At 41.8% G+C, this 26,652-nt stretch overlaps 1 protein-coding gene across 29 annotated transcripts in view; it reads right to left on the reverse strand.

Moving 5' to 3' along the window:
• Positions 1–1,741: 1,741 nt before the first annotated feature.
• MAP2 (microtubule associated protein 2) overlaps positions 1,742–26,652 on the reverse strand; it is a 225,034-nt gene continuing 200,123 nt past the window's right edge. For 28 of the 29 annotated variants that reach the window (XM_088167702.1, XM_088167704.1, XM_088167715.1 and 25 more), the window contains 5 exons: positions 23,642–23,795; positions 21,167–21,510; positions 7,258–7,339; positions 6,639–6,751; positions 1,742–6,024 (listed from right to left, as the gene is read on the reverse strand). In XM_088167702.1, the coding sequence (XP_088023828.1) occupies positions 5,809–6,024; positions 6,639–6,751; positions 7,258–7,339; positions 21,167–21,510; positions 23,642–23,795 (909 nt within the window). In that variant the 3' untranslated portion in view covers positions 1,742–5,808. Of the gene's footprint in view, positions 6,025–6,638; positions 6,752–7,257; positions 7,340–8,808; positions 8,902–21,166; positions 21,511–23,641; positions 23,796–26,652 lie in introns of all 29 variants that reach the window. The other variant, XM_088167717.1, reaches the window with a different exon arrangement.

Raw genomic sequence — 26,652 nt, forward strand, 5'->3', positions numbered from 1 at the left:
CAGAACAGCACTCATGTATCTGAGAATTCTATTTCAAAACAGAGAAGAAACACGGCCCTCCACATTTAGGCAGGAAGTTACTGCCTTTGCATAAGCAACAAAACATATTCACAGATATTTAACTGCAGTTAGACACATTACAGGCACAGGCAGATAGGACAGGATGTGAGGGAACAAAATTCTGGGGAAGACGTGGGGGGATTATCTGGACAAAACTGGGGGAAAAGAAAAAAAACCTCAGCTTTCACTGTCAGGCTATCATCCCTTGGCTCAGGACTCTCCATGCTCTGGTAGTAGGTGAAAAACTTTTGCTTCTTTTGGGGAAAAAAAGGCAACAAACCTCCTCCCCTCAAACCCTGCCCCATCCAACCTGTTTTACCTTCTTCCCAGAGAAGAAAGCGTGGATCTCTTGTTCCACTGAGTTACCAAACATGTCAGAGAGCTGAGCACCGCCTCCCCAGCATGCTTCTCTGTCCAGAACAAGGCTGCTCACACTAAACCAGGCTTGGGAACCCCTCCACCAGGGCCACACTGTCTTTTAGTCCCAGGAACTGAGACTTCTGCATGGCAAACACCTCTAGGTGGAAGGCTTCTGCCTCTTATTGATGTCTCTGACTCACCTTCGATCATCCTCCTCCAATGCAAGGAACACCCCATGAGCTGAGAGGCACAGCATGGACAGATGCTCTGTACCTCTAACAAACATTGTAGCAGGATTCCTGGGCCTCCTTCCCTCTCAGTAACAAGCAGTTAATCAAGATTTGGTCACAAATTGTAACCATCTCAATGCTCCACAACCACAATCTGCTAGCAAATGATGAAACAGATCACCTACCACATGCTGCTAATGAGACTCAACAATCATAAATGAAATATCAGCTCTTCTTTGTTCACTTTGAAAGGGAGAAACAGGTTCTTAACAGCTGTTCTCAACCATTGTTCCAGCTGTGAATGTTTAAATCATGATTTATATTTTTGTTCTTAGCTTCTTAATCCTTGCCCTTTCCACAGATACGTGATGCATTAGGTCTGCCTTGTACCTAAGCATGCTTAGGAGGGTGCTTCTATTGGCTAATTAATGGCACTTAATCATTCCTTCAGGTTGTTCAACTGCATTTACTTAGGAACATTGCAGCATTGTGTGTGAAGTCCAGCTTGCTGAAGGTTTGGGATACTTAAGGCACTCTACTCGTTGTATTTCCCTTCTATACCACACCCTGTGCCGAGCAGGCACCCAGCACACATTAATCTGCAAACTAACCAAACGTTCTCTGCAGTATTTGTTGCCCAGAGCAGCAGCAGTACTCTCAGTGGTGTGTCACACACAGCAGTACTCTGTCTCAGTACTCTCAGTAGAATGCTGCCCAGAGAAGCTGTGCATCCCCCCAGCCCTATCCATGGAAATGTTGACGGCCAGGTTGGACAGGACTCGGTGGCACCCAGTCTAGTGGAAGGTGTCCCTGACTCCACCACCTCTCTGGCAGCCAATTCCAATGTCCAATCACCCTCTCTGAGAAGAAATCTGCACCCAGCAGGGAGATACTGACCCCTTGCAGAAGAGGATGCAAGCCATAAAAAAATAATCCTTTTGTCTAAAAGTAAAAGCATTAGCTGAACAACACAACTGGATCCAGTGTGACTGCTCCTGGGCAGACTGAGGGCAGTACCAGCAGGTGCTGGTTGCACAGGGTTTGGGTTCAGGAGGAGCTGGATAACAAACACAGGAAGCTAACACCTTCGATTAGATGACAAGCGAGTTTATTTTGCAAAACAATCACTATACAGCAACAAATACAATTGCAAATCGGATTGAAAAACATGAACTACCTACCACCAGCCATTCAAGAAATGCCTCTTTTATGGTAACAGGCTCTAGAATTACCAGAAAAAACACAGGTTTGTAACAGCAGACTGTATTCCTTGATATCCCAGCATACAGCATGTTTACTTGTTGGCTTTTTCTCTTTGCTAAAGTTGAAGTGGCTTTTATACACTTGACTTTTCCCAGTGTGAAACTAATTTACCTTCCTGCAGTGGGAATTGCTGGAGTTGCAGAGGGAGTTGCTTTAACAATCTGACTAGTGAGTGAACTCACAGACACCTAGGCTAGAAATCTACCTGCACTGATTTTCACAGCTAATGTGATCTACTCTTCAAGGCATCTGCCTTTGAAGGGACATATACTTGGGTTTCAAACAGTATTTAGTCCAGCATGGAAAAAACTTCTGCTCATGTGGTAGTCACCACAGGCTGCCTTTTGACTCCCTTTGAGTCACGTATTTAGGCAAACTTAGATGTGTGAGCAGTCGTGATGAGGTTACTACTGTACCATAGCAGAGGGCTCAATGAGTAATTCCACTTACTGCTGTACAGTGAAAATATATATTGCCCTTGTGGGCTCATAATTTCCCTCATCAGGATTAGTTTTTCCTTTACTCTTGCTGGATAGAGGTTTGCTTAACTTTGATTTCTTTCAGTTTGTGGTTACATAGAAACAAAACTCTGCAGATGAAGCAGAAGCACTCTTTCATCTCTACAACTCAATGGATTTTTAAATTTGGGGTGCTCCCCTAGGTACCCAAACAAGGTTTCACCATCTCTTTTGTCTGGATCATCTCTGCTTTGTTACAGAACTGGGTAACCCAACAAACCTGCTGGCTCAACATGCCTGTGGAAAAGAAACACAACAGATGCAGTTTCCAGGAAGCTGGCTCTATCTTCTTTAGTGGGCATTACATATTTACAAACTGTTGTTTTTAAAACAAACACTCTTCTTGAGAAAGTTAAGATTAATATGAGCTTTTCAGTGAACATCTAGAGTCATGTAACATAACTTGTTTTTTTAAATTATTATTTAAAAGCACAAAACTCTTAATTTATTTTCGTCTAACTCCACAGCATTCTAGGATTCTTTCTATGGAAGGATGATAATGATTACAAAGGTCTTTGCTTCAGTCAAAACAAGAAAGCTCATTTTAATGCATGAAATAAATGACTTGGTGTGTTACACCACTCTAACTTTGGACTCATAGGTGGATTAACTAAGCTTAGTTTTCTAGAGTATGCCAATTTTAAAAGCAAAATAAAAACACTTGAGTCTCAGGTTAACACTGTTCCCATGGGATGCTGCTCAGGTTCAGAGAGCAGAGGTTCAGTAGTACCATAGTTTTTCTCCTACACTGGCAAAAGGCATAGAAAGAAAAACCACTGCAAGGCTTATTTATATTAATTGATAGCATAATCAGAGCAATGTGATACAAATACTGACAGTTTTCCTTTCTGTCTGTTGTTTTCCTGAAAAAATGGGAGTTTTTAATGCACCTCACTTGACACTATTTCCATGTGAATTCTTAGGATTACTTTAAGCAGAAGTGTAACAAATACAAGGCAGAAATCAGAATCCTCCAATGGCACTTCGGATGGTTCTAAATTCACTGTCCTTTGTATGAGATAACTGACTTACAAACAATGTTAGGTACTTTATTGTGTGAAAAAGCTTTTTGCAGAGCTGAAATGTCCTATGTGGGGCTGTCAGAAGTTCCTACTCAGTAAAAGTTGGAGAGATTTAACCACTCTGTTTTGCGTTTGTACTGCTGTAGCAGCTTAGCCAAAACCCCACTTTGGTCCACTGACTATTTACTGTCCAATAACTGCATTACTACCCAAATGTAATGATGGGGAATCCTGTGCCATTAATTATTAGAATCTCCACAGACATAAAAATCTCTGTGAGTCTTTTCAGACCAAACCCCAACACACACACATGCACATAAAAATTAAGAAGGAAAAAGAACAGATCAAAAGTTTCCAAAACACATCATTAACCTAATACATAGATCAAGTATAGCTCAACTGACAGTGCAAAGTTCAGTTACGAGGTTTCAAAAGGAAAAGATAAAACAATCTGCAAGAATGTAAACTGGTCGTTTCATAATGTCTCATGTACATAGGGCATCAGTGATTATGTGCTGCTGAGGATCATCCCCATCACCAGTGTTCTCTCAGGTAACTCCACTAGATTGGTTGGTTGTATATCTGCCTTTTTGTGTATCTTTCATGCACGTTTTTTCTTATAATTTTTACAGTCAATATAATCCCACTTTGCTCGGATTTTAAGATGCCCTATTTAATTGATGCATCGCTATGACAACCAGTCTAGGGAGCTCATTTTTATTTATTCATGTATTGTAATTTACAGGCATCTCTGCTGTGACATCACTGTTATCTGAGTGCCTGAGTGTACATGTGAGACATCACTAAAGGAGTGGAAACAACATCTTAATATTTTTTCTGTGTTTCAACTTTAGCAAAAGAAAAACAATAAATCAAACATTCATTGTTATTGTGGGAATCAAAAAAAAAAAGGAAGGAAGGAAAAGAAAGAAAAAGAAAAGAAGAAAAAAGAAAGAAAAGAAAGAAAAAGAAAAGAAAAGAAAGAAGAAAGAAAGAAAGAAAGAAAGAAAGAAAGAAAGAAAGAAAGAAAGAAAGAAAGAAAGAAAGAAAGAAAGAAAGAAAGAAAGAAAGAAAGAAAGAAAGAAAGAAAGAAAGAAAGAAAGAAAGAAAGAAAGAAAGAAAGAAAGAAAGTCAAACTATTGTGGATTTTTAAAAAATCCATAGTCCAAACTCAGCCTTCTTTGGAGACCCTTTTACAAACATCTGAACCCCACAAAAATCATTCCTTTGTGAAGAAAGAGAGGGAAGGGAAGAAGGAAGGAATCCTTTTTCTAGCATCACAGAATAGACTTGCATCTGTCACTAAAACAGGGTCACGGCTTTTAGTTGTTACAGAAAGCAACTTCATGCTACAATTTTCATCTTTTTAAATGTATTCTTATGAATAGGGAAAAAACCCCCTGCTAACATCTACTTTTACATACCTAAAATTGCAACACCAAAGGGTGCAAGAGACACAGATACTGTGAATAAAGAAGTAGAATATTCAAGTATATGAGGAGGGCGTATCACAAATGGCCACAGAGAAATATATATATCTATAATACTGTATCAAACAGATGGAAAGAATGTGAAACTGGTGGTATGCACACAAATCTAGCTGCTTAACCAACTTTCTAATCAGACACAAGTCTGTTGGGGTATGAGTGCTTGCTTTCAGCAGCGTTTTTACATCACTTCCCAAAGCACGATTCAAACGTTTTCAGCTAGTATTTTTAGTTATTAGTTAAATAATTTATTGGCTTTTCAGCTATACACTGACATAATTAACCAGGTTCAAAAAATGTTAATAACTTAATTCAACTTTTGTTCTACTCATTTATACAAAGTAACTTTTTTTTTTTTAAATTAAAGTTGAATTTCCCTATATGCCCTTCCTTCTGGTAAGCAGACTGTTAATTTAACCTATAATAACTTACAATGGGCAACTTTTCTTTTTTATTTCCCCATCTATCAAAAGAACTGTGAAATGAGCAACTTGGGATATTAACAAGGCTCTTCAGAAAGAGGTGGATGGCCTTCAGGCACATGAAAGGTAAAAATGCATTTTATCATACCACAGTACTCCATGCAAGACAGAGCAGAGCAACAATAATTGTCCAATGTAACATACCGCTGTATACCCATATAAAGCCAGTGTCTTCCTGTTGTAAATGGAGGTCAGGCCAATTTCTGCATCTATGGATTTATTTTTTTTTTCTGTTTTTTTTTTAAACTGTATGGTAACTACAAGTCTTGGGATGTAACTTACTTTTAGACATGGTAAAGAATGAACGTAACACCTGCTCTGAGCCCATTCCTGCCAAGAGCTCATGCCTAAATATTATTACTTCATAGAACGCAAAATGAGCGAATTCATAACCCCTGCTTGGCAAGGGCTGCTGTGACATCTTCAGCAAGGGTAGCAAGCTGGGGGGATTCCAGGAGGTTGATGCTCCCAGAGGAGGAGACGTTGCTGAGCCGGCGTGGCGAGGCCATGCTGGACCTGCCCGGGGACTGCGTGATGATCTCGGCGCCGTGATCAACACGGGCCTTGGCGTGCTCTCTGAAGTTCAGCTTCTGGCTGTCAATCTGCTCCAGGAAAGGAAAGAATTGCACACGTTACACATCTCCGTGCAGATCATCATTTTGCTTACTTTTAAAAACTATTAGAAGGATTGAAGCGTCTTCAGTTCTCAGAAAATTGAAGCTGGACATTTTTCCACCTTTTTAATAGCTACTGGTGTACTATCTTACATTCTCTTACCCATTTCTGTCTCTGATGGATGCTTTAAAGAGAAGTAACATTGTTCCTAGCTGTACAAATTTCATCAGCATTATATGGGCACTATAATTTGTTTTCAAAATCTGTATTTTCAAATGTTTGTGGGACTGATCTTATTTGGGGATGTTTTCCTCCTGTTTCACAATGGAGTCCTCATCTCAGATCATACCTGTGCCGTCCAGCAGTCCCAAACAAGGTTTATCTTTAGGGGAAAAGACAGTGCACAAACTACATGGCATTTCACTCTCAGCTTAGATGCCATTCCAAATTTCAAAGGGAACAAATTGGTATGTGAGTGTGCTTGAAAGAGGACAGACAGATGTTTCCTACTCAATTCAGAACCATTGCTGAATTCACAGCTCTAGTAATTTCCCTGGGCCAGGGGCACAGTGGGAGCCTCTTTTGACAGCTGTTCCTTTACCTTGACGTTACCACCACCGGGTACATGGTGGGCATTTTCCAGTGAACCAACTTTAGCCTGAGCTTTTTCTTTGAAATCCAGTTTCACACTCTCAATTTTCACACGCCCACCTCCTACAGAGGAAAAGGAAACACAGATTAAGAAATTGAAACAGTGCAGGGGAGAGTGTGACCTGAAGCACGAGTGCTCTCACATTACTTCCCTTTTAGTTGAGATCTAATGGTTTTGGAGAAGCACAGAGTAATGCTCTTCATGTTCATTAAAATATCAAATCTTCAACATATATTTAAACTGTCAGCAGGTGCTGCAGCCCTACTGATTTTCATGGGATTTAAGCCCACACTTTAGTATTTCACTGACTTAAGCCTGTATTTCAAACTTATGCCAGAATACCAGTCTTTGGCATTATTTATCACCTCTCTAAATTAGGTGGTCTCATACCTTTATGTCTTTATATATTTATTTATTTGGTTAGTTAGTTGTTTAATGTATTTTTATTACTGAAGAGTATTTATTTTCTCCTTGACTATAAAAGAGAATGGTATCATCCATGACTTTGAGTTTAAATAACACTATTAGGTCCTTGCTTTGTCTCATAACTTGGAAATTCCTACAGTACCTGGTTTGTGGTGGATATTCTTGAGCGAGCCACACTTGGAAGTCACATGACTCAAGTCAATCTTCTTGGTTACAATTTGTACCTGTCAAAAGTGCACACATGCACAGATTAGAGGAATGAAGAGAATAAAATTAGAAAAAAAAAAATGCAGCCAAGCCCTGCAGAGAAAGAGTGAGAAGATTCTACACACCACTGGAAAAGGAAAAATGGTTAGTAGAAAACAGACCATGCCACAAAGGAGGAAACTTCCCACCCAGGGAGATGACAGAGCTGGGCTGAACTTTACTATTAGCAAAATGAAGAGGAGGATAAAGGAGATCAGCTTGTGGGTTCTTTCTAAAATGCTTCTGAGCCTCCTCCTTTCAGAGTGGGTGCTCCAAAGCCCTGCACACAGCAGGACCCATCCCATTTGCTTCTGTCTTCTTATGCATCCCAGCAACTAGGATATTTCGGTGACTGTTTTTTTTTCTCTACCATCTGTTTTGTATTTTTCTCCATCTGAATATGGTATGCATTTCCTCAATCCACTATGGAGAGTCTGAGTAATCTACACATGTGCCTGCTGCAGCTGTACCTGAGCAGGCTGAGGTTCAGCCAGCTGGCTCAGTGCTCACTGGAGAGAAGCAGGTCAGGCACCCTCCCTCCTCCTGCCCTGCTGCCAACCACCTTGCAATGGCTTTGCTGAGCCCAGCTTGGCAACAGCCACAGAGTGGCACTCCCATCTTGCTTGCACTCCTAAATAGCTCCAAGACGTGGCCCACAGCCAGAGGCACTGAGCTGGCAGGCCCCAGGAAGTCACAGCGCTCCAGGCCAGACAGGAGCTCCAGGGTAAGTGCAATGCCACTGGTTTGCTCACCACACCAGCACTGGGGGCTGTATTGAACCTGCCAGATCAGACATGCCCACACCAGCAGCTCTTCCCACCTGAGAGGTGATCATTTCCATCAGGACAACTGTAGCCACCTTAAGCTATTCCAGTGTGCCCCATAAAACCAGCAGGTGTCTGGTCAAACCCTGGGCCACCTCAGATTCTTATAGTGGAATAATGCTGTGACTTCAGCACTCAGCATGCTGGCTGATCACATCTCTTCTCTGAGCTTTCTTTGTCCTTCTGTTTTATTTTCCTTCCCTTCTGCTGAATGCACATAACTGAAAGGTTAGCTAGGAAGGACTGGTGCATAGAAAATGCCCAACAGGGAGGCTGGAGTCTCACTGTGAGCTGCAGTCTCTTTCTGGAAATTACTTTCTTGGGCTGCTCTCATGAAAGAAAGGCACTGAACCATTTTGGCTCACGCTGCACTTTCACATGGGCATTTAGAGATAACCCTTCTTTTATCATTTCCTTTCCCTTGTCCAATGTGCTCTGTGGGGAAAGATCAGGAAGCCACCACTGCATACACAGAGCTCACTGGACCACCAGACCAAACTCGCATGTGAAACAGCAGCAAGAAGGAAAGCAGTGCTCAGAGGAAGGGAGACAGAGGGCTCTGGCTGTGTGAGGTGCATCACCACACTAGAAGTGCCTGTTCACAGGGTGTCCATACTACTTACATTTCCTCCCCCTGCAGAATGTTTGATGTTATCTCTGGAACCACACCGGGACTGAATATCGCTAAAATCGATCTTCTTGTTTAAAATCCTAACCTAAAAGGAATTGGAGGTAACTTACTATATACCATACACACACTCAGTTGCTGGTGCAGGATGAGGAAACCAGGGTAATTTGCCTCCTACAGTGATTCCTTCTTCTGACACTTGCATTGAAATGTGAGGAAAATAAACCCTGTCAATCAATCTCTGTGCTAAGTATGCTCACTCAGCATCTGTAAATACATTACACTGCTCTTTTCCTACCTCACAAAGTGGTGGTGAAGTACAAAGGGGAAAGTTCTATACTGGGAGGTATGAGAGGTGGCTTTTCCCTTGAAAAATTTAACTCCATGCTTGCCTGGACTGGGCCTTGTCTTTGGACAGCCACTAGGGTCTATTGAGTGATGTTTAATATTTCTGCTGAACTGGCCACAAGAAGATGGGAACCCTCCTTCCCACAGCTCAGCACTCCAGCCTTTGATGCAGAAATCCCAGATCCAGCCAGCACAGTCACAGGCTGAAATCCTGAGGTATTTCAACCCACCTTCTCCCATACAGGTGTAATAGCAGCTACATACATACAACAGACCTCAGAGTCCTGTGAAAGGGGAGCAACAAAATTACTTAATCTGTAGTCTGAGTTCTCTACTGCTCTCTCTCTTTACTGTCATCTACTATAGGGCAAGGCAGAAAACAACAGCTGCTGGAAACCTAGAGCTGCAATCACTGCTTTTTGATTTCTGGTGCCAGCCAGAAACCGGGTGTACCAGATTTGGGCACAATTACTTTGTAGTGCTTGCAGCACTGTGCTTCTCCCCTGTGCTCTTAGTCTCTTCACACGACAAGGTAAGGTTTTTGATTTTCCCTCAACGATGCCAGCCTCCCTGACACATGCCAGGAGTCCACATTTTTAATGTTATCTTAGCCACAGATGCACTGCAGGCACAGGACAGTGCCTGGAGGCAAACTCTGTCAAGGGCAGACTGTGCTGTCCTGTGCTTGACCCCCATGGCAAAGCAGTTCCTCTGCTTAGCAGAACTCAGGTGCCACCAATAATTGTATTCATCCCAGGGAATGATGTGCAGCTGGATGGCAATTACTAGTGGGCAGGGACTACTGGGTGCACACCTGATTAACACCATTTTCAGATTTATTTCTGAGCAAGAGCAGGGGGTTGTGCTCATCAGTAATAGAGTTTTCAGGTGTGTGAGAAGGTGTTTCTATCCAAGGCTGCACCTGCCTTCTTTGCATCACCATGCAGCATATTCTTTCTCTGGGTTAAATACAAAATCTTTAATCAAGTGTTACACTGGATTTTATTTTTATGCATTAATATACAACAGAAATTCACACTCTTTCCTGTATAGAAAGCCACAGAATTTGGATTACTATCTATGCATGTTGCTCAGTGGCACTTAGAGAGCCTTCACTGACAGAGTACTTAGCACAGCCCTGTTGGCTACTGTTGTAGGTAAACCTACAGTGGCTCACCAATAAAGACACTGGAAATGCACACTGAGGTTCCTCACTGCAGCTTCTCACCACTTTGGGAGCACAAAGCAGCACCAAAATTGCTGAAGCAGTCAGTGGGATGAAGCAGAACCCTGTGAAGGTTCTGCTTCCTGGCTTCAGGTCCTCAAACTGCCCCAGGTTCCCTGATAAATATGAGACAAATCACTCCCTCTGTGTCTCACCTCTTCAGACTACTAAAAGACTATCTGCCCTCTGACAAGGGCATCAGGTTTTGCAGCTTTTGGCTCCTGCAGTGGGGATAACAGCACATTTAGATAGTGAGTTGAATCCTCTGGTACCGAGCACCTGGATTACACCCTTAAACCCAGTAAACTCTCAGAAGAAATGTTCAGAGTCTCACTCTTTGCAGCTAGTATGAAGGAGTTCTTCACAGCAAGCTGTTTCATGGATCATTCTTATTACATATAACAACTAAATCAAACCATTAGAACGTTAAGATTCTTTTTAACTAAAATTTTTGAGTTTAAAGCCAAAACTTGCTTTAACTGATAAAAGATCTGGTCACCTTCAGAAGGGCATCCTCAATAGTCAAACTGATTTCTGTCTTCCCCCCTCCCATCTGCTTATTTGTCCAAGTAAACTAACATAGGCTGAAACAGGAAAGCAAATGCCTTTGGAGTTTTATGCTTGTGCTTTCTCTCAACAGAATGTTTGTTCCAAAATGTACCCCAGTACTATATAAGACACATGTCACATCAGTTACAGAAACACACATCAGATGTGCATTCAGATCTGGTTCTCAGACAGCTTCCATGGGCAAAACAGAAAGCCTCCCTGGCACTTTCTGAGCACATGTCTCAGTGATGGATCAGCAGCATTTCTTAGCTATGGCTACAGGGATTCATTTGTTCTGAAAATGCTGACTTACAGGTCATGGCAAGACCTGTGCACTGGGAGCCTGGAGCTTAAAATGGAGCCAAAGCAAGGTGAAAAGTTGAGAGAGTGCCTTTGATCAAGTGCCTAAAGGTTGATTTGCACTCATAAGTCTGACAGTTCATGAGTCTCATGGCCCATGGACCTGGCTGGCAGATATATAAAGAACAAATCATCTCAATTATCCTCTCTGTCTCACAGGGTGAAATGTGCCCCTGTGTGGCAGGGCCAGCAGGAGACCTATGCATCATTTGTGTCCTGTGCTGAGGGCTGGAGAGAGCTGAGTGACATGCATGCATTCTGCTGGTCATCTGGCACAGGGAGGAACTGAACTGATTCAGGTTTTCCCTGATGATCTCTTTCTCCCTTTCCTGGGACATATCAGTATCCCTGCATGTATTTAAATCATTACCATCCTCAATAATTAAGTGCTCCACAAATTAATGGAGCTTTTTTTTCTGTAGATTAGGGCTTAAACTGCTTAATTCATCCATCCTGTATACTTCAGTAAGCCCTATCCCTTCTAGCCAGCATTTTGTCCCAAGCTTTTTCTGAAGTCTTCTAGACTGGGCAAACAGGCTAATACACAACCAGCCAACTGTTTGTTGTCCCTGATTGTGGAGAAGGGCTGAGTTCACTGCCTTGACCCCAGTGAGGGTGTTCTGCTGAGTCTCTATTCCATACTCTGTCAACAACCATCACTCCATGTGGAGGGACTGCCTGCATTTCTCACCACTGCTCTCTTGCCAGCACTGGCTGAAATTGGCCAGTAAGTTCCAAATGAGTTGAGAAAGGCTGAGATTGCCAGCCAGTCAGTTTGAGTGCAGAAGTGATTTTGTTTAAGGAATCAGACTGCAATCAGGAGAGGGAGCTTACCAGAAAGGGACAGGAACCATTTACACCAAAGAGAAACTTTGGCTTGCAAACAAAGAATGTAAACTGACTATAAATCATTTGAAGCTGGCATCTGGAGGGAAATCTTTCACTATCAGAGCAGGGAACCTTTGGAACTGCCACGTGAGGGAGCACAGCTACAAGAAAATGGTAAACTTTTATGATGGCACTTGATGAAAGGAATTAGATGATGCAGCTGCCTGCAACAGAGGCAGCAAAAACACCATGACTCACCAGGAAGGTTCTCTGTGTTCCAAATGTGTATGTACATCTTGTGTGTGGGTGGAGGTGTGGTAGGGATTCACATATATGCACTTCAATTGTGCTGAAAGTTAAGTAAAAGATCAAGCCTGCTCATGCTCTCATTCAGGAAAGGGAACATTTTGTCTGTGGCAAAATGAAACTGTGGCAGAAACAGGACTGCTTTCTATTCACACTCTCTAGAAATCGCAACAAGATGATGTCGTGACAGAGTGCCTTGCAATCCTTGCTCTGACCTGCCAGTATGAAGTGTGTGCCTTCTCTTCTGATGTGATACTGGTTTGTGCAGGTGTGCTGAAGTCAGTATTTGGGTTAAGACGAAGCTGAGGTTCCTTAGCACTTGTCATAATTACGTGTAATTAAACCACAGTGAGAAATCAAAGCCTTATAGACAATGCAATGTTTATTCTACAAAATCCTATTATACTCGAGAAAACTGGTTTCTGTCTGAAGCTCTGGAAGTCTGACAGGCCTTCCCCTCACTCTGTCTTCTGATGACTCCTTCAGCAATGGTCCAGAACTGAAGCCCAAGGCAGATTCTGTGCCAACATGCACAGAGCATGACCCCAGTGAGTCCCACTGCTTCCAGAGAGTCGCCAGCAGGACTGGGAGAATGCACTCCAACACCCACCTATGCAGTCTGAATGCTACCTGTGAGAGCTCTGGGCAATGTGGAGCATTTATGCATAGCCTATAAAGAAAACAAGCATTGAAGGTATTTTTCTCAGAGTTGATACAGATGAGGCATAAATTGCTCTGTACTCAGCAGAGTTAACTAGTTCTCTTCCTACTCCTTGACTGGCAATCAGAACAGTTGTGGTCCAAGGGAAACATCCACACTAGAGCACAGGGAATAGTTTTAGTTTAAGCTTGCTAGCACAAGAAGGCAGGCTATGAGACCCAATACCTGTGAATCCTCCAGTCAGATATATGCCTCTTGTTAAGCAGAATATGAGTTAGATTTTAAAGACTCCATGTACAACAGTTTGCAGGTCCTCCTCTGCTGGTACTACACCCCTGTGTTCGTGATGAGCAGAAGTTTGTAGAAACACTGAGAGGACGGCAGAGAAATGCCTAAGGGAATTTAGTTCAGTTGTGTTCAGCAGTTTAGTTCACTGCCAAAGACAACACCAATGTCCAAAAGCTGCTTATGAAAGAGAAAGAATTATATTCCATTGCTGCCTAGAATAATTCAGTTCAGCTGCTTTTCACAAGAAGAGGAAAAGCCCCCAACTTAGCAACATCTGGGCAGAGAGTCCATAAACAAACTCCCTTCTATGGCATACTACACTGGTATACATTGAAACAGATATTTGAAGAACAAAAGTTGTGATGCTGATGAAATTACGGGCTCTGAGTATTTTTTCCAAGGAGATGATGGCTTGTGTTCTCCCTGCCTTGCAATTAGGGCCTCTGAGAAGCTCTGCCACAAACACTGCTTAAAGCATTTAAAATACTCCAGCTTGGCTCTGCTTGCTGTTTGAACATGCTGTGGAGCTGTGACACTGGGAAAAGCTTCCAGATTCCTAATAGCTTATCAAAAAGGAACGATTCCTTCTATTTACCACAGCAATTTGACTAAGCCATATCCCAGGAACTAGACATTATTTCAGTGTTTGATCCTCAGGTTAACACAGGCATTTAAGTGAGACAAGAACGGGTCTTGCACAGGAAGTAAGGTTAAGGTTAAAAACTGATTAGAATCAAGAGTTCAAAGTGCTTCCAAATGTATCTGCTGCCAAGGACAGATGATACAGATGATACAGGTCTTCATGCTCCTGGCAGAGGCTAGAGGGAGAGGAAAGGGAGATGGAGGGTATTTATTTGGCCTAGTAAAGTCCTTGAAGAGAAAAACTGTGCCTCAGATTTTCCACACCTACAAGACAGGGCTTGTGATGATGTTCAGCCTTTGCACTCCTGGAATAAGTGGATACACACACCAGCAAGGCTGCCTGTCCAGAAACTAGTGATATTGAAAATAAAAGGCTGTGCTGGACAGAGGCAAAATAATGTGCCATCCTCATCCTGCTCTTAGTAGAGAACAAGCTCTCAACAACAGCAACAACAAAACCCAAGAACAATCAAACTAACAGATTTTGCTAAAATTCAGAGTCTAATACTTAAATTTTAGATACAATAGTTCCTACTTATGGAAAGAGTACTGTTAGCTTCAAATATCAAGTGCTGAGCATCAGGTATCAGTTTCCAAATCAGTTTCTGTATCTTTGAGAAGAGTTTTGAATCACTACATCTGGAATTTCTTTACTCCAGCATAATGGAGACAATTAGGTTGTTCAGTTCAAGCTCAAAATTATTTTGCAGTCATCTCTTCATGTAAGCTGGCTTTTCCAACATTCAGCAGATATGTCCCTTAGCACTTCTTTATTGTTCAAATCCAAATGTCCAACATAACACCTAAGGTTTCTATTCTTTTCTTTCCTGCCATTTCCTCAAAAAACCCCTTCTGAAACTTGCTAGAGACTGGCAGTGATTGCTTAAGTTTTCTAAAATATGAGTCAGGAAGAACATCTAGCTTTTTATCCAGAATAATTCAAGGCTTAACTGTACAGACTGTACTCAGGCAAGCCTTCCTTTAAACAAGTGCAGTCTGAACACAGGAGCTGCAAGATGTTATTTCTGTCCAATCTGCAATTTTCAGCCAAAATTCTAAATTTCATAAACGTAAAAATTACAGGTTTGAGCTCTGACAGTTTTGAAGGTGTACCTGAAACTCCTAATTTCTCCTCACACTTGCAGATTCTTTCTAATTCTCAGTGCAGAACAAATCCCTTCAAATGTCTTGCAAATCTCCAAACCTGGGAATGTACAAAGCGGGCTGACAGAGATTAATTTATTTTACAGCTTTGAATTGTTGAGTTGACAAATGCACAAACTTATTCCAATGAGTGCAGCCAACAATGTGGAAACAATTGCCTCCCAGTCTCTCAGCTACATCATGAAACAACAGCCATGCTCCATGTCAGTCCACACCTCCCTGTACAGCTCATGTGCCTCTGGCTGGGGAAGGCACTGAGTTTAGCCCTTATGAACTCATTTCTATTCATCACTGACCTATGCAGGAACATCCTTTTAACTTGGGCATTAGTGGTTTTCATTCAACTATGTTGTGGACTGGAGAAAAAGCCCACGGTGTGCTGGAAGGAGAGTGGGATCCAGCAACAGCTCAGACTGCACATTTTGTGAAGCCTTGCTCTCCACCATCTTTCTGGACACTCTTCAGCAGCCATTGCAACAACAGTATAGAACTTACAGACTTTCACATTTTGGGCAGTTGTGAGTGCTCATAAGGCAGTGCAAAGACATGTGAAACAGCAGGAGGAATCATAAGATGCCACCTCAAGGGGAAGTTAACTGAGAATTTTGACCTGACTTTCTCCAGGAGGTGCTCAGCCCTGGTGCACCAACCAGAGCTGTCTGTCTGTACTGACTGCTGCCACTGAGGCAAGGAACATGCCAGAAGCCCACTGATCTCTGCAGACAGGGCTGGAAATCATGATGATGGGGGTTCTGGGGTGTGTCTCGGCCGGGAATCTCTCCTGCCATCCTGATGCCTTTTCACTAGTCCTAAAATCACAAGCCAGACACATTTGGGTGATAGAAGGGGTTATCTTTATAAGACCCCTGAGGTACACAATTCGTGGAAAATGCTGAAGATGCACACACAGCATAATCTGTATATATTTTTAATAGGTTTTGAAAATTAGCATATCTGACAAGAATCCCCAGTTAGAAGCACAGTTGGTGAGGTAATCCCCCCAGTTTAACTATTTTTCAAATTCCTCCTCCTCTAGATAGGGACTAAACTGTTTATAAAAATATGTTTCAAAGAGCTGGTCTTGGTTCCCAGGAAGAACCAAGATAGGATAGAAGCCTCAGACCACCAGCTTGGAACCTTTGGGATGTGTTTTCTCTTTTTTCTTATTGGGTAGGGTCGGGAAAAGCACTGGAGATAGGCTACAAAGCTACAAATTTATGTGTGAAGAACACAGAGAATATATAAAAGACAAGGCAAAAAAAATCAATTTGGCATCAATCCAAACTGATTTTGAAGCTAACAAAAGATAGTCATTTGAGCCTCCTCCTCTGCCCACCTCTGAGATGTCTTCCCAGTGCCAGTCTATTTTATCATCTAACACACATGCCTATTCTCCTTGCAAGCATTTCTGTGGTTTTTGGAAAGCATCTGCTGGATAGTGGTGTCATCAATTTGTTCAGACTTTCTGACTCATTACTAATTGCACTTTGTTTTCTATAGTTTAGGGAAGATGGTGAAGTTCTTCCTTAATCTTTCTAAAAACCTTTAAGGAACATTTAATTCTTCAGCATGGCTTAGATATTCCAGTTTTCTATGTGTCATCTTAATTCTTACAAGGTGCCTGGCTGTCACTATAATAAATGGTACTTTAAAGCTTATGCATGTAATTCTATCCTGTGAAGGTCCATTCACTTTGATGAAGCTCTGCTGCTTCACATCCACTGAAATTCTTGCCCTCGGCTGAGTTTTTAAGTATACATTTTAAGAGAAAATAAAGAGAAATCTAGGTTAGTTTTATCCTTGGTTGCTGACCCATGATGCATTATTCCTTTCTTGCCAGGAATGAAAAGACTCAGTTAGTGCACTTTTGTACTCTGATATGGTACCAACCACATTCATAGACAGAATTTCAAAAGGAAAACAAAAAACCTGAACCAAAAAACACAACAAAAAATCAGTCTTGGCATCTGAAACAGATTTCCAACACCCTCTCTGAGCTCCCTTGAGCTGTCTGAGAAATAACAGATGCAAATAGGTTACTTTTGAAAGCACAGCATTTCCTCCACAGCTGATGCAGTGTGAAAATCCATTTGAAGCCCAGCAGAAATACCCATGAGCAAGTTGCCTCTGAGTTTTGCCAGTAATGATATATTTCACCATACTGTACCATAAAGAGAAAAAAGGCTGCCTCACAGAGCAGAGAAGTCCTAATTTTTCTCCATTGCAGAATACCAGTTAAAACATGTTTCAAGCCATATCTATTCCTTGTAGTAGCTTAATGCAGTGCTAACTTAGCTTGTTTCTTCCCCTAATTCATTCTCTTCACACACCACACTCACACAACCCCCACCAGGTGGAATGATTTCTCCCCTTTGTTTCTGTGGCTGGCAAGTCAGAGCTGAAGGAAAATCAGTCTTCTGTGTGATGAGCTTTTGATAAAATTCCAGGCTGAAGCACTGCACTTCTTGATTTATATAGCATTCAAACATCCCCAAGAGCTTCTTCAGTTTTGCACCCCAGCCTCTAGCAGTTTCAGAGTGCAGCTTTATCTAGAACAGCTCAAAATTAAGAGAAGTCCTTGTGCCAGGTTCAAATAGACCACTGGTAAAAGGATATTCTGTCTCCAAATGACACTTCTCGGCTGCCTATCTGTACTCCTTTAGTGATTTGCATGTTATGTTTATGTGCTTAACTTGCCCAGATGTATGCTGGGTTTTTCTCTGCCTTTTTTTCCTGTGGCTATTGCTATCAGCACTTCCAGTTCAGCTTATAAAGAAGTTTTCTATTTGTTTCATGTATCATCACTAAAAGCAAACAGCAGATAACAGCTCATTTCAGCCGGGGTAATATTGCTACCAGACATTAAAGAACTGAGCAGACACAAGGAAATTAAATTAGCTTTCATGTGTTGCTCTCACAATCCCTATAAAATTCAGCTGCAGAAACTGGAAAAGAATTATCCTAAAACCTCTTGTCTAGACTGAGCAACTATGGCATAAAAGAGACATAAAGGAAAAACTTAGTGAGCTTCTCTTTGCCCATCCCACAGCTCAAGTGGCTACATACCACTGCAACTAAAAAATGTTTTAGCTTCAGTGATGTTTTGTTCACCCAGCAGATTTTCCCTGTAATGCCCACAGCAGTGAAATGCCATCCTGTGTCACAATGTGCCATCCTTCACTGCTCAGCAAAGACTCTGAGCAGTTCTTTGGAGCTGCTAAGGAAATTTAGCTGTCTAGGCATGGTATCTACAAAGAAATACAATTTGCTGTGCCCTGGTCCTTGTGTAATTGTTACAGTCCAGGCAGAGTAACAGGGAGGAGGAGGACAGGGTATCATGGTGCTGGTTTTGGGCCCCAAGTCCAACAGCTGGGCCTGTGTGAGGAATGCTAATCCAGAAGCAGAGTCTGAATTTGTGCTGCTGGAGACCATGCACACCACAACCATCTGCTACACAGTGTTTCAAACAGAGTGGAGCTCCTGTGCAAAATAATCACACCTGTCAAAAGAAAGGCACAAGTACCTTTGCTGAGGCATTATCTTCTTGACTTTATAAGTAACTGGCTACTGTCCAAATCCTGGAAAGTACTGAATGTGTTAATTTACTATGAAAACAGGATCAGCACCTTAGAGATGTCTTACTGCTTAAAATATGAACCTGTTCTTTTTCTCTGGAAGACCTACAGCACACACAGGGCTGCAATGTTAAGTTTTGATCCTATTTATTATTTCTTTCTGAGACAGAATTAGGCAAACCTCATTGTTCTGTAAATTCCACTATCAATTGCAATACTAATACACACATATATAAGTATGTGATCTGGAAACACTGTGTAACCCAAATTTCTGGAATGTCCTGTTTTCAGGACAACCAAATGGGGTGCACGCTATTCACCCTGAAGTCCTGTCCCTGGAGGCAGCTGAGAAATGAACCTTTCATGAAGCACTCACATTCCTGTTGTTGTAACTCAGTAAGTTAAAGGGAGCTGAAGACTCTGGGTGTTTTCACCATAGGGCTCTGTCTAGAATCAATACGAAATACACAGGAGCTCCTTACAAAAATTACATCAACATAATTGTTTACACCCACAAGATTGAATTGCCCATATTTTTAGCATAAATGTTGGTAAGCTATATATTTTTTCCTCCTTCTGCCTCTTTGTTGCTAAATCACATAGAGTATCTATCAGGTTACTATTAGTTTTAGAACTCCTTAAATATTAACAGAATGGATGGCTTCCTGCTCTAAGCTAGAACAATTCTTCCAAATGAAAAGAAAAACAAATTGCTTGGACATAATTTTGGCTTTTAATGCCATCTGTGTTAGCATTTCTGCATTTTTCAAAAATGAGAGAAGACTACTCCTGCTCTGGCTTTGGCTCTGCTTGGTAGAGTATCAAGCAGAGACTCTGAAAAGGAAGGTATGAACACCATACCTCAGCAAGATTTATGGTACTTCCTATCTGACTTTCCCTCGGTCTCCAAAAGCTTCTGCTTAGCATGAAAGCCTCCATTTTTATTGCCCCTTCCAAATTTGGTGAGTTCTGTCTGTAATAACAGGGGATTCAGCAAAGGTAAGTGCAAGGTCCTTCACGTGGGTCAATCCCAAGCACAGAGGCTGAACAGAGCATGGATTGAGAGCAGCCCTGCTGAGAAGGACTTGGGGATGCTGGTGGATGAGAGCTGGACAAGAGCCAGCCATGTGCACCTGCATCCCTGAGACCAACCCTGTCCTGGGCTGCATCCAGAGAAGAATGATCCACAGGCTGAGGAGTCTGCCCCTGTGCTCTCATGACCCCTGGAGTACTGTGTCCCCAGTATAGGAAGGACATGGACCTGCTGGAACAAGTCCAGAGGAGGGCCATGAAGATGCTCAGAGGGCTGGAGCACGTCTGCTACAAAGACAGACTGAAAGTGTTGAGATTGTTCTGCCTGGAGTAGAGGAGGCTCTGAGATCCTCCAGTGCCTAAAGGGGCTCCAAGAGAGCTGGAAAGGGACTTTGGACAAGGGCCTGGAGTCACAGCACAAGGGGGAATGGCTCCAAATTGCCAGAGAACAGGATTCAATTAAAAAAAAATTGAGAAGAAATTCTTGATTGTAAAGGTGGTGAGGCACAGGCACAGGTTGCCCAGAGAAGTGGTTGATGCCCCATCCCTGGAAGTGTTCCAGGCCACATGGGAACAGGCTAGAATTAGATATCTTTAGGGTCATCTCCAACCCAAAGCATTCTGAGATCCTTTGATTTTGCCACCCTATACACAGGTTTGCTCTTTAGCTGAAATCACTCCTTATAAAAATGTGCTTCATTGCGTAACTACAAGGCATGAAATTAACTCTTTTTTCAGTGCTTAATCACATCAAGATGTCACTGACTTCTTGTTCTTTCAGTGAGAATAGAAAATCCTGATCTGCCTAACAACACATTCTTATGTTTACATTTATATGCATCCTCCAGTTCATACAGTTTAAGCCCTGTTCCTGCTTATTTGAACTAAGGAGCAAGAAAGCAGTTAAGTCTAATATTTGCCCCCTTCCCCCATGTTGACTGTGGGGTGCATTTACCAGGTTGGAGGCTGCAACCCTAATTAACTTCACCCAACACAATGCATGTCATATAAATGGCACAGGAAAGTGTAATCCTGCTACTTGTTTGAATTAAACAAAACTCTTATTTATTTGTACTGATAAAGACTATGTAAGCAGCAACTGCTGAGACTCAGGCAGAAACGTATCCATGGCATGGAGTGCAAAGTCCTGTTTGAAATTTTTTAATGGATCTCATGCACTGTTAATTTTCATGCAGCAAGATAGTTTCTGAAGATTGTCCTCTTCTTTGCCATTTAACATCACTTAAACAAGGGATCTGGAGAACAGAAGTAGCTTTACAAGACAATCAAAATGTGTCCTACCCCATGCCTATCACAAAGGTGCACACAAAAGAGTAAATAACATATGGATGGACATAAAGAGTGGAATCCTTACCTGCCCTCCTTTAGGCTGGTATTTGATATTATCTGTTGAGCCAATTTTGGACCTGACATTCTTGAGGTCAGGTAAAGGCTGATTAATAACTCGTAGCTGCTTTGGAGTGGCTGGAGATTTAGGAGGAGTGCGAATTATGGCAACTTTTTTCTCAGTAGGTACCAGTATTGCAGATTTGGGGGTCCCAGGAGTGTGGGGAGTTCTGGAGTAACTGGGTGTCCCTGGAGTGCCTGGGGTACGGGAGGCATAGCTTGGTGGTGTCCCTGGAGTGATGGCAGTGGAGCCAGGAGTGGTGGGGGTAGAAGTTCCACTTTTTCCCGTTCTGCTACGAATTGGCTCTGATCCTACATTCAAGGAAAAAAAAAAACAACAAACAGCTTTAGAGCCACAGAAGGACAGCTCTTCTTCCCTTTTTACTCCCAAAACTGCATCCCTATGTGCCAAATGAGACACAGCTCTTAAGATGGCAGTGCTACTGCTGGAACAGCAGCTTGAATGGGTCTCTCTGTTTCTTTGCTAATCAACCTGCCAGGAATTACCTTGCCATGAGAGATTGAGCTAATGCCCCCAGAGGGACTGAGCTCTCCATTCTGTAACACTGGAGTGCTTCCCACAATTACCTCTGCTTCCTGCAAAGCTGGCTAAACAAGGCACATGATCACATTTATTTCCATTTTGGGGAAAGGATGAGAAGCATCCTTGGAATCCAACCTTTGGGACTTGATCCAACCAATTTCAGTGGATCTGGGCAATAAACTAGAACGCAGTAAAAATTTTAATCATATTCCTAAAATAAAAAGCTGTGAGTGCCTGGCTGGTGCTGTTTCTCATACCACTGCTGGTGAACTGCAGATGAACCCCAGGTGGGCATTCAACTGGTGCACAAGCTATAGATCTGTTTTGTGGATGGGTAGGTGTCCTCACATTCAATTGCTGTTTCTCATTAGTGCTGTGAAAGAAAGCCATTACCAGAGGTAACCTTGATAAAAAGTCACATTCTACTTAAGATTTGCACGTAAGTTAAAAAAACTCAATTTTGTAGCAGCTCCATTCAGTGTTTATGGTATTGGCAGTCCTTTTCCCTGGGCACAAAGACTGGTTTAGCTGTGCTTTCTGCAACCAGCTCTGCTCCTAACTCTCAAACATAAATAAACAGAAGCTGAGATATCTCCAAAGTAAAATTTTGCTGAGAATACTTATGGAGAAAAACATCAAAGTAACTCTCAAAACCTGGGAACCCCAATGCTGAATGGGTGCATGTATGATTTCACTATTCAATTGTTCAGAAATTATAAATCTAATGGGCCTCTCAAAAGGATCCAGTGGGACTAAACAAATTTTTATTTAAAATATTTGCTAATCATCCTGTTTATGCAATGATGGTGGCCCAAACCCAATGCACTCCTGGTCCCTGGGGCTCAGGAGACACTCTTTGCTCCACGTGATTCATTAGGCAGACTGAACATACTCCACTCATCTCCCATTTCCCTGAACAGGTTTCTCTCTTTCCAAACCAACCCTAAAGCTACTCACTATACCATCTGAGACAGAAAGGGAATTATTTTATTCCCCATCTCCTTGCAGGTCTGGTGTATTTATTTTTCATTCCTCAGCCCTTCACCACACTGCCAAATGCTTCATGGCCTCTCACTCCTGGTCAGGAGAATGGGCTGGCTGCTGTGGCAGCTGGAGGTCACTCTGCTTTCAAAGGGTCTCTGTTTTACCTTTGGAGCATCACTTTCAAAGGACTTTTTTTGCAGAATTTAATCATCTGTTTCCCTTAAGCTGTCTTAAAAAGGACTGAGATTGCTTTCTAAAGAGAGAAGGCAGAGGAATTCCTATTGGAAGGCAGGAAGCCACATATGGGTTCTAAAACCTGGCTAAAATTTCTGGGGTTATTTAGTAAATTTCTTTGTCCTGTAATTTATTTTGGCTTGTGATTTGATAACTTTGGTCCTCATAAAAGGAACCAAGCTGGTTCACTATCTTAACTGCCCCCAGTGAGTCACTCTGGTAGTTAACATCTCAATTCTCAGCAGAGATTTTACCCTAGGAGTAGAACACAGGGAGATAATTACTGGGAAGCAGCAAATTAATGACTGTAACTATCAGGCCCACTTTTCCAAGATCCATCAGAATATTTCAGGTTGTCTGCTTCAGTTTTGACTCATTATTTCTTGCTGCTATTTGTAAATGCTCTGTGTTAATTTAAATACCTCAGCCAGCTCTGAGCTCCCTGCAAAGGCATTTTCTAATATCAGCTATCAGTCTGGGCAGCAGTCCTTGGTCCCTGTTTTCAGGCATTTGGAATATGAACAAAACCAGCCTGTGGGCTCTCATTTCCAACAGCACACCCCAGACTCACTCCTCTGTGTCAAAGGTAGGGACAATGTGACAAACCTAATGAGGATGGAGACAACCAGAGAAGAAGGAGAAGGTTAATAAGCAAAAAAAAAAAAAAAAAAGTCAACATACGTGTAGTCCGTCGTACTGAAGAGGAAAGAGAAGCTGTGAGGGACAGGGAGTTCTCCTCTCTGTCTCGGTCTCCTGACACACCTCGTCGAGGAGGGAGGATGGAGGAAGGTCTTGGTAGAGATGAACGCTTCTCAGGGCTCTTACTCACTCCATCCTAACAGCAGCACAATAACAAAGGAAGGTTTAGTTGTTAAAACTCACTCTTTTTGATTTCTTCTATCTATACACAGGAGGGGAAACACAATCCTATGGGCCCAGTTTGCTTCTCACACAGGAACCTGAGGGGGTCAGTCACCCTCCATGTTCTGCTTCAGCTCCTTGGTGCTTCTTTACTGCATCAAAACATCATCTCGAGACATAAAGGGATATTCCTGGATCTAAATATGCATAGATCCCACAGTTGGCTCTTAATAAGGAAAAACGTGGGGTTTTTAAGTGCAAGTTGAACATAAAAGAACTCTCTAGAGCTCAAATGTGGAATTCCTATGTGAATTTACCTGCAAAGTAACTGCACTACTGGTGTCCAGAATACACCATACACTAGATTGGTTGGTATTGTGTGATTCTTGCATATTCAAACACTAACCTGTAAACTTCTTATGGAGACAAATGTTTAGCTACAGGTTGTTTTTTCTGTTTTTTTGGTTTTTTGTGTTTTTTTTCCTGAGAGTGGGATTATAAATCCTATTGTTTTAATTCCTTATATAATAAAATGTTTACTTTTTGAAATTAGTGCATACTTTCTCTTTACCAGGGTAAAGTAAAGTCTTCTCTACTATTAAGGCAATGGACACGTATGTTAGAATATTTTTGAGCTTATGGAATGTGCAGCCAAAGACAGACCAGCATAAGCAGACATTCTTCCTAAAGACAAATGATGATGGTCCCAACCAGTAAAAGACACACAAAGTATGGCATTAAACAAAAAAATGTAAGTCAATGGCAAAACCAATTTTTAAATGGAGATAGTTAATTCACCATAATGTAAATTTGAAACACAAGTGAAATGTAAATACAGAGAAGCTGGAATGGATTGCCAAACATCTTTTTTAATTTATACTGCAACTTCGTCACAAAATCCTGTGCATTGACTAAATTTGGTTCCTTGAGCATTTGGATTCTGTCCTATTCTATCACCTACTGCTGGTAATTAGAATTGTACCCTCCTACACTGGAAACTTAATTTGATTTTGAAGAATACTAACAGGTGAAAAATTAAATTTTTTTAAACTTGCATGCTAAATTAGTCCTGCTGTTCTTTACTACCTACCCACTTGCAAATGGCTATAACTTTCTGGCAGTTAATGAAGTAGCATCCATATGATCAACAGAAAGAAGCTGTGTCTTTCTAGTTATAACTTATTTCACTTACATTTCCTCTGGAGTATGTCCATTTTTTTCCATCTTGTAGCCTGCTAAGCAGTTTTCCTGCCACTGGATGTAAATAATCCCACAGAAGCTTCACAGAGCATTACTCAAATTCAGTGGGTAGGTAATGTGTTTCATGGAGATCACCTGTGCATCTCTAGCTCTCTTTACCAACTCTGCTACCTTACCTTAGCATCTGATTTTGAGTCTCTTGGGCCTGCAGAGGAGGGCCGAACAAAATAACTGTCTGTATCGAGAAATGTGGCCCTTTGAGTGGTTAATGAGCAAGCTGAGCTGGGTCTTGGAGGAAGCAATGACTTTGCTCTAGACTTTGAGGCAGGAATCTTTGACAAAGAAGTAGTCTAGTCATGAGAAAACAAACAAAACACAACATGAAGCTGGACAAAAGGAAAATACATGCAACATGGAGCAAAAAAAAATATGCCAAGCTATGAATTAATACTTTTCCTGTGTCTGGTAATGGTCTATGCAGATCTGACAATCATGGAAGTTTCAGCTTTGTGTTGTTTGACTGAAACTGCTGAGGTCTGGACAGAGTTACCAATTCTAGAATCTGCCTTTTTCTGCAGCTGCTATTTTGGTCTTGTGTTATAAGGAAAAAACTGGTGGCATTTAACTGGTACAACTGCTGGTTGGCTGCATTAGAAACAAGTGCAAAGCTACAGGAGCACCAAGGGATCCCAGCCCTTTAAAGCTGAAATACATCCCTCCAGGCTAAAATCAAGAATAAAACAGTGGGAATCTCAGAAGCAAAGTTACACCAGTATTCCCACAACAGCAGGAGGACAAGACAATATTCCTTCTTTTGCCATTGTGTACACCCCAGATACTGCTCTGTGCATTTGAAGTCACTGAGCAGAAATTTCATACATTTATACTGGCAGTATGGAGTCCTGGGATGAGGAAAGCCATATATGGTTGAAAGGCTGACACGGTGTGTTGTTATGAAAAAATACTTGTTTGGTACCAAATAATGACAATATCCCACTGAAAGAACAATTAAACTCCAACAGGACAGACAGAAAATCTCTGTTAATTCTTAGAAGCACCTTACTGCTTTACAAAAAAAGAAATGTCCTTGAAACAGAATATGGCTACTTGCTTAAAAAACACTTTTTTTCTTCCACAGATATAATTGATATTACAAAGAGCAATTGCAAAGGTGTTACCTTGGTATTCCTGATCCTCTCTCTAGTCATGCTAGCATGACATTACACATAGGAGCAATCCCAATGGGCCTGTCATTTTGGGATTTGTACTAAACTTTAGAAGTGAACTTGGCATTTGATCTCAATCAATTGCCTGGACTTTCCCAATGTTCAGAAAAGGTGAGCTGCTTTTAAGTTGTCTTGTTAGAAAATGAGAAAAGAATGGGCTGTCCAGCTCTGACAGGCCTCAGGCTTAGGCTATATAGTCAGCCTATGGAAAAGTCAGCCTGGTGTGCTGAAAGTCATCCATGACACCACCCCATGATTAAGAGTTGCAGAACTGTGTAACAAGCAATTCCAGTCCTACAATATAGCTGAGAGGAGCTCTCTTGGGTGTCATTCTCCAGAACAAGTAGTAAGAGAAGAAATTGGGATGGAAATGCTTTACTAGCAAGAACAAATTCCCATAATGAG

Source organism: Sturnus vulgaris, chromosome 7, assembly GCF_052056855.1.
Source record: "Sturnus vulgaris isolate bStuVul1 chromosome 7, bStuVul1.hap1, whole genome shotgun sequence".
In the NCBI taxonomy this organism is placed as follows: domain Eukaryota; kingdom Metazoa; phylum Chordata; class Aves; order Passeriformes; family Sturnidae; genus Sturnus; species Sturnus vulgaris.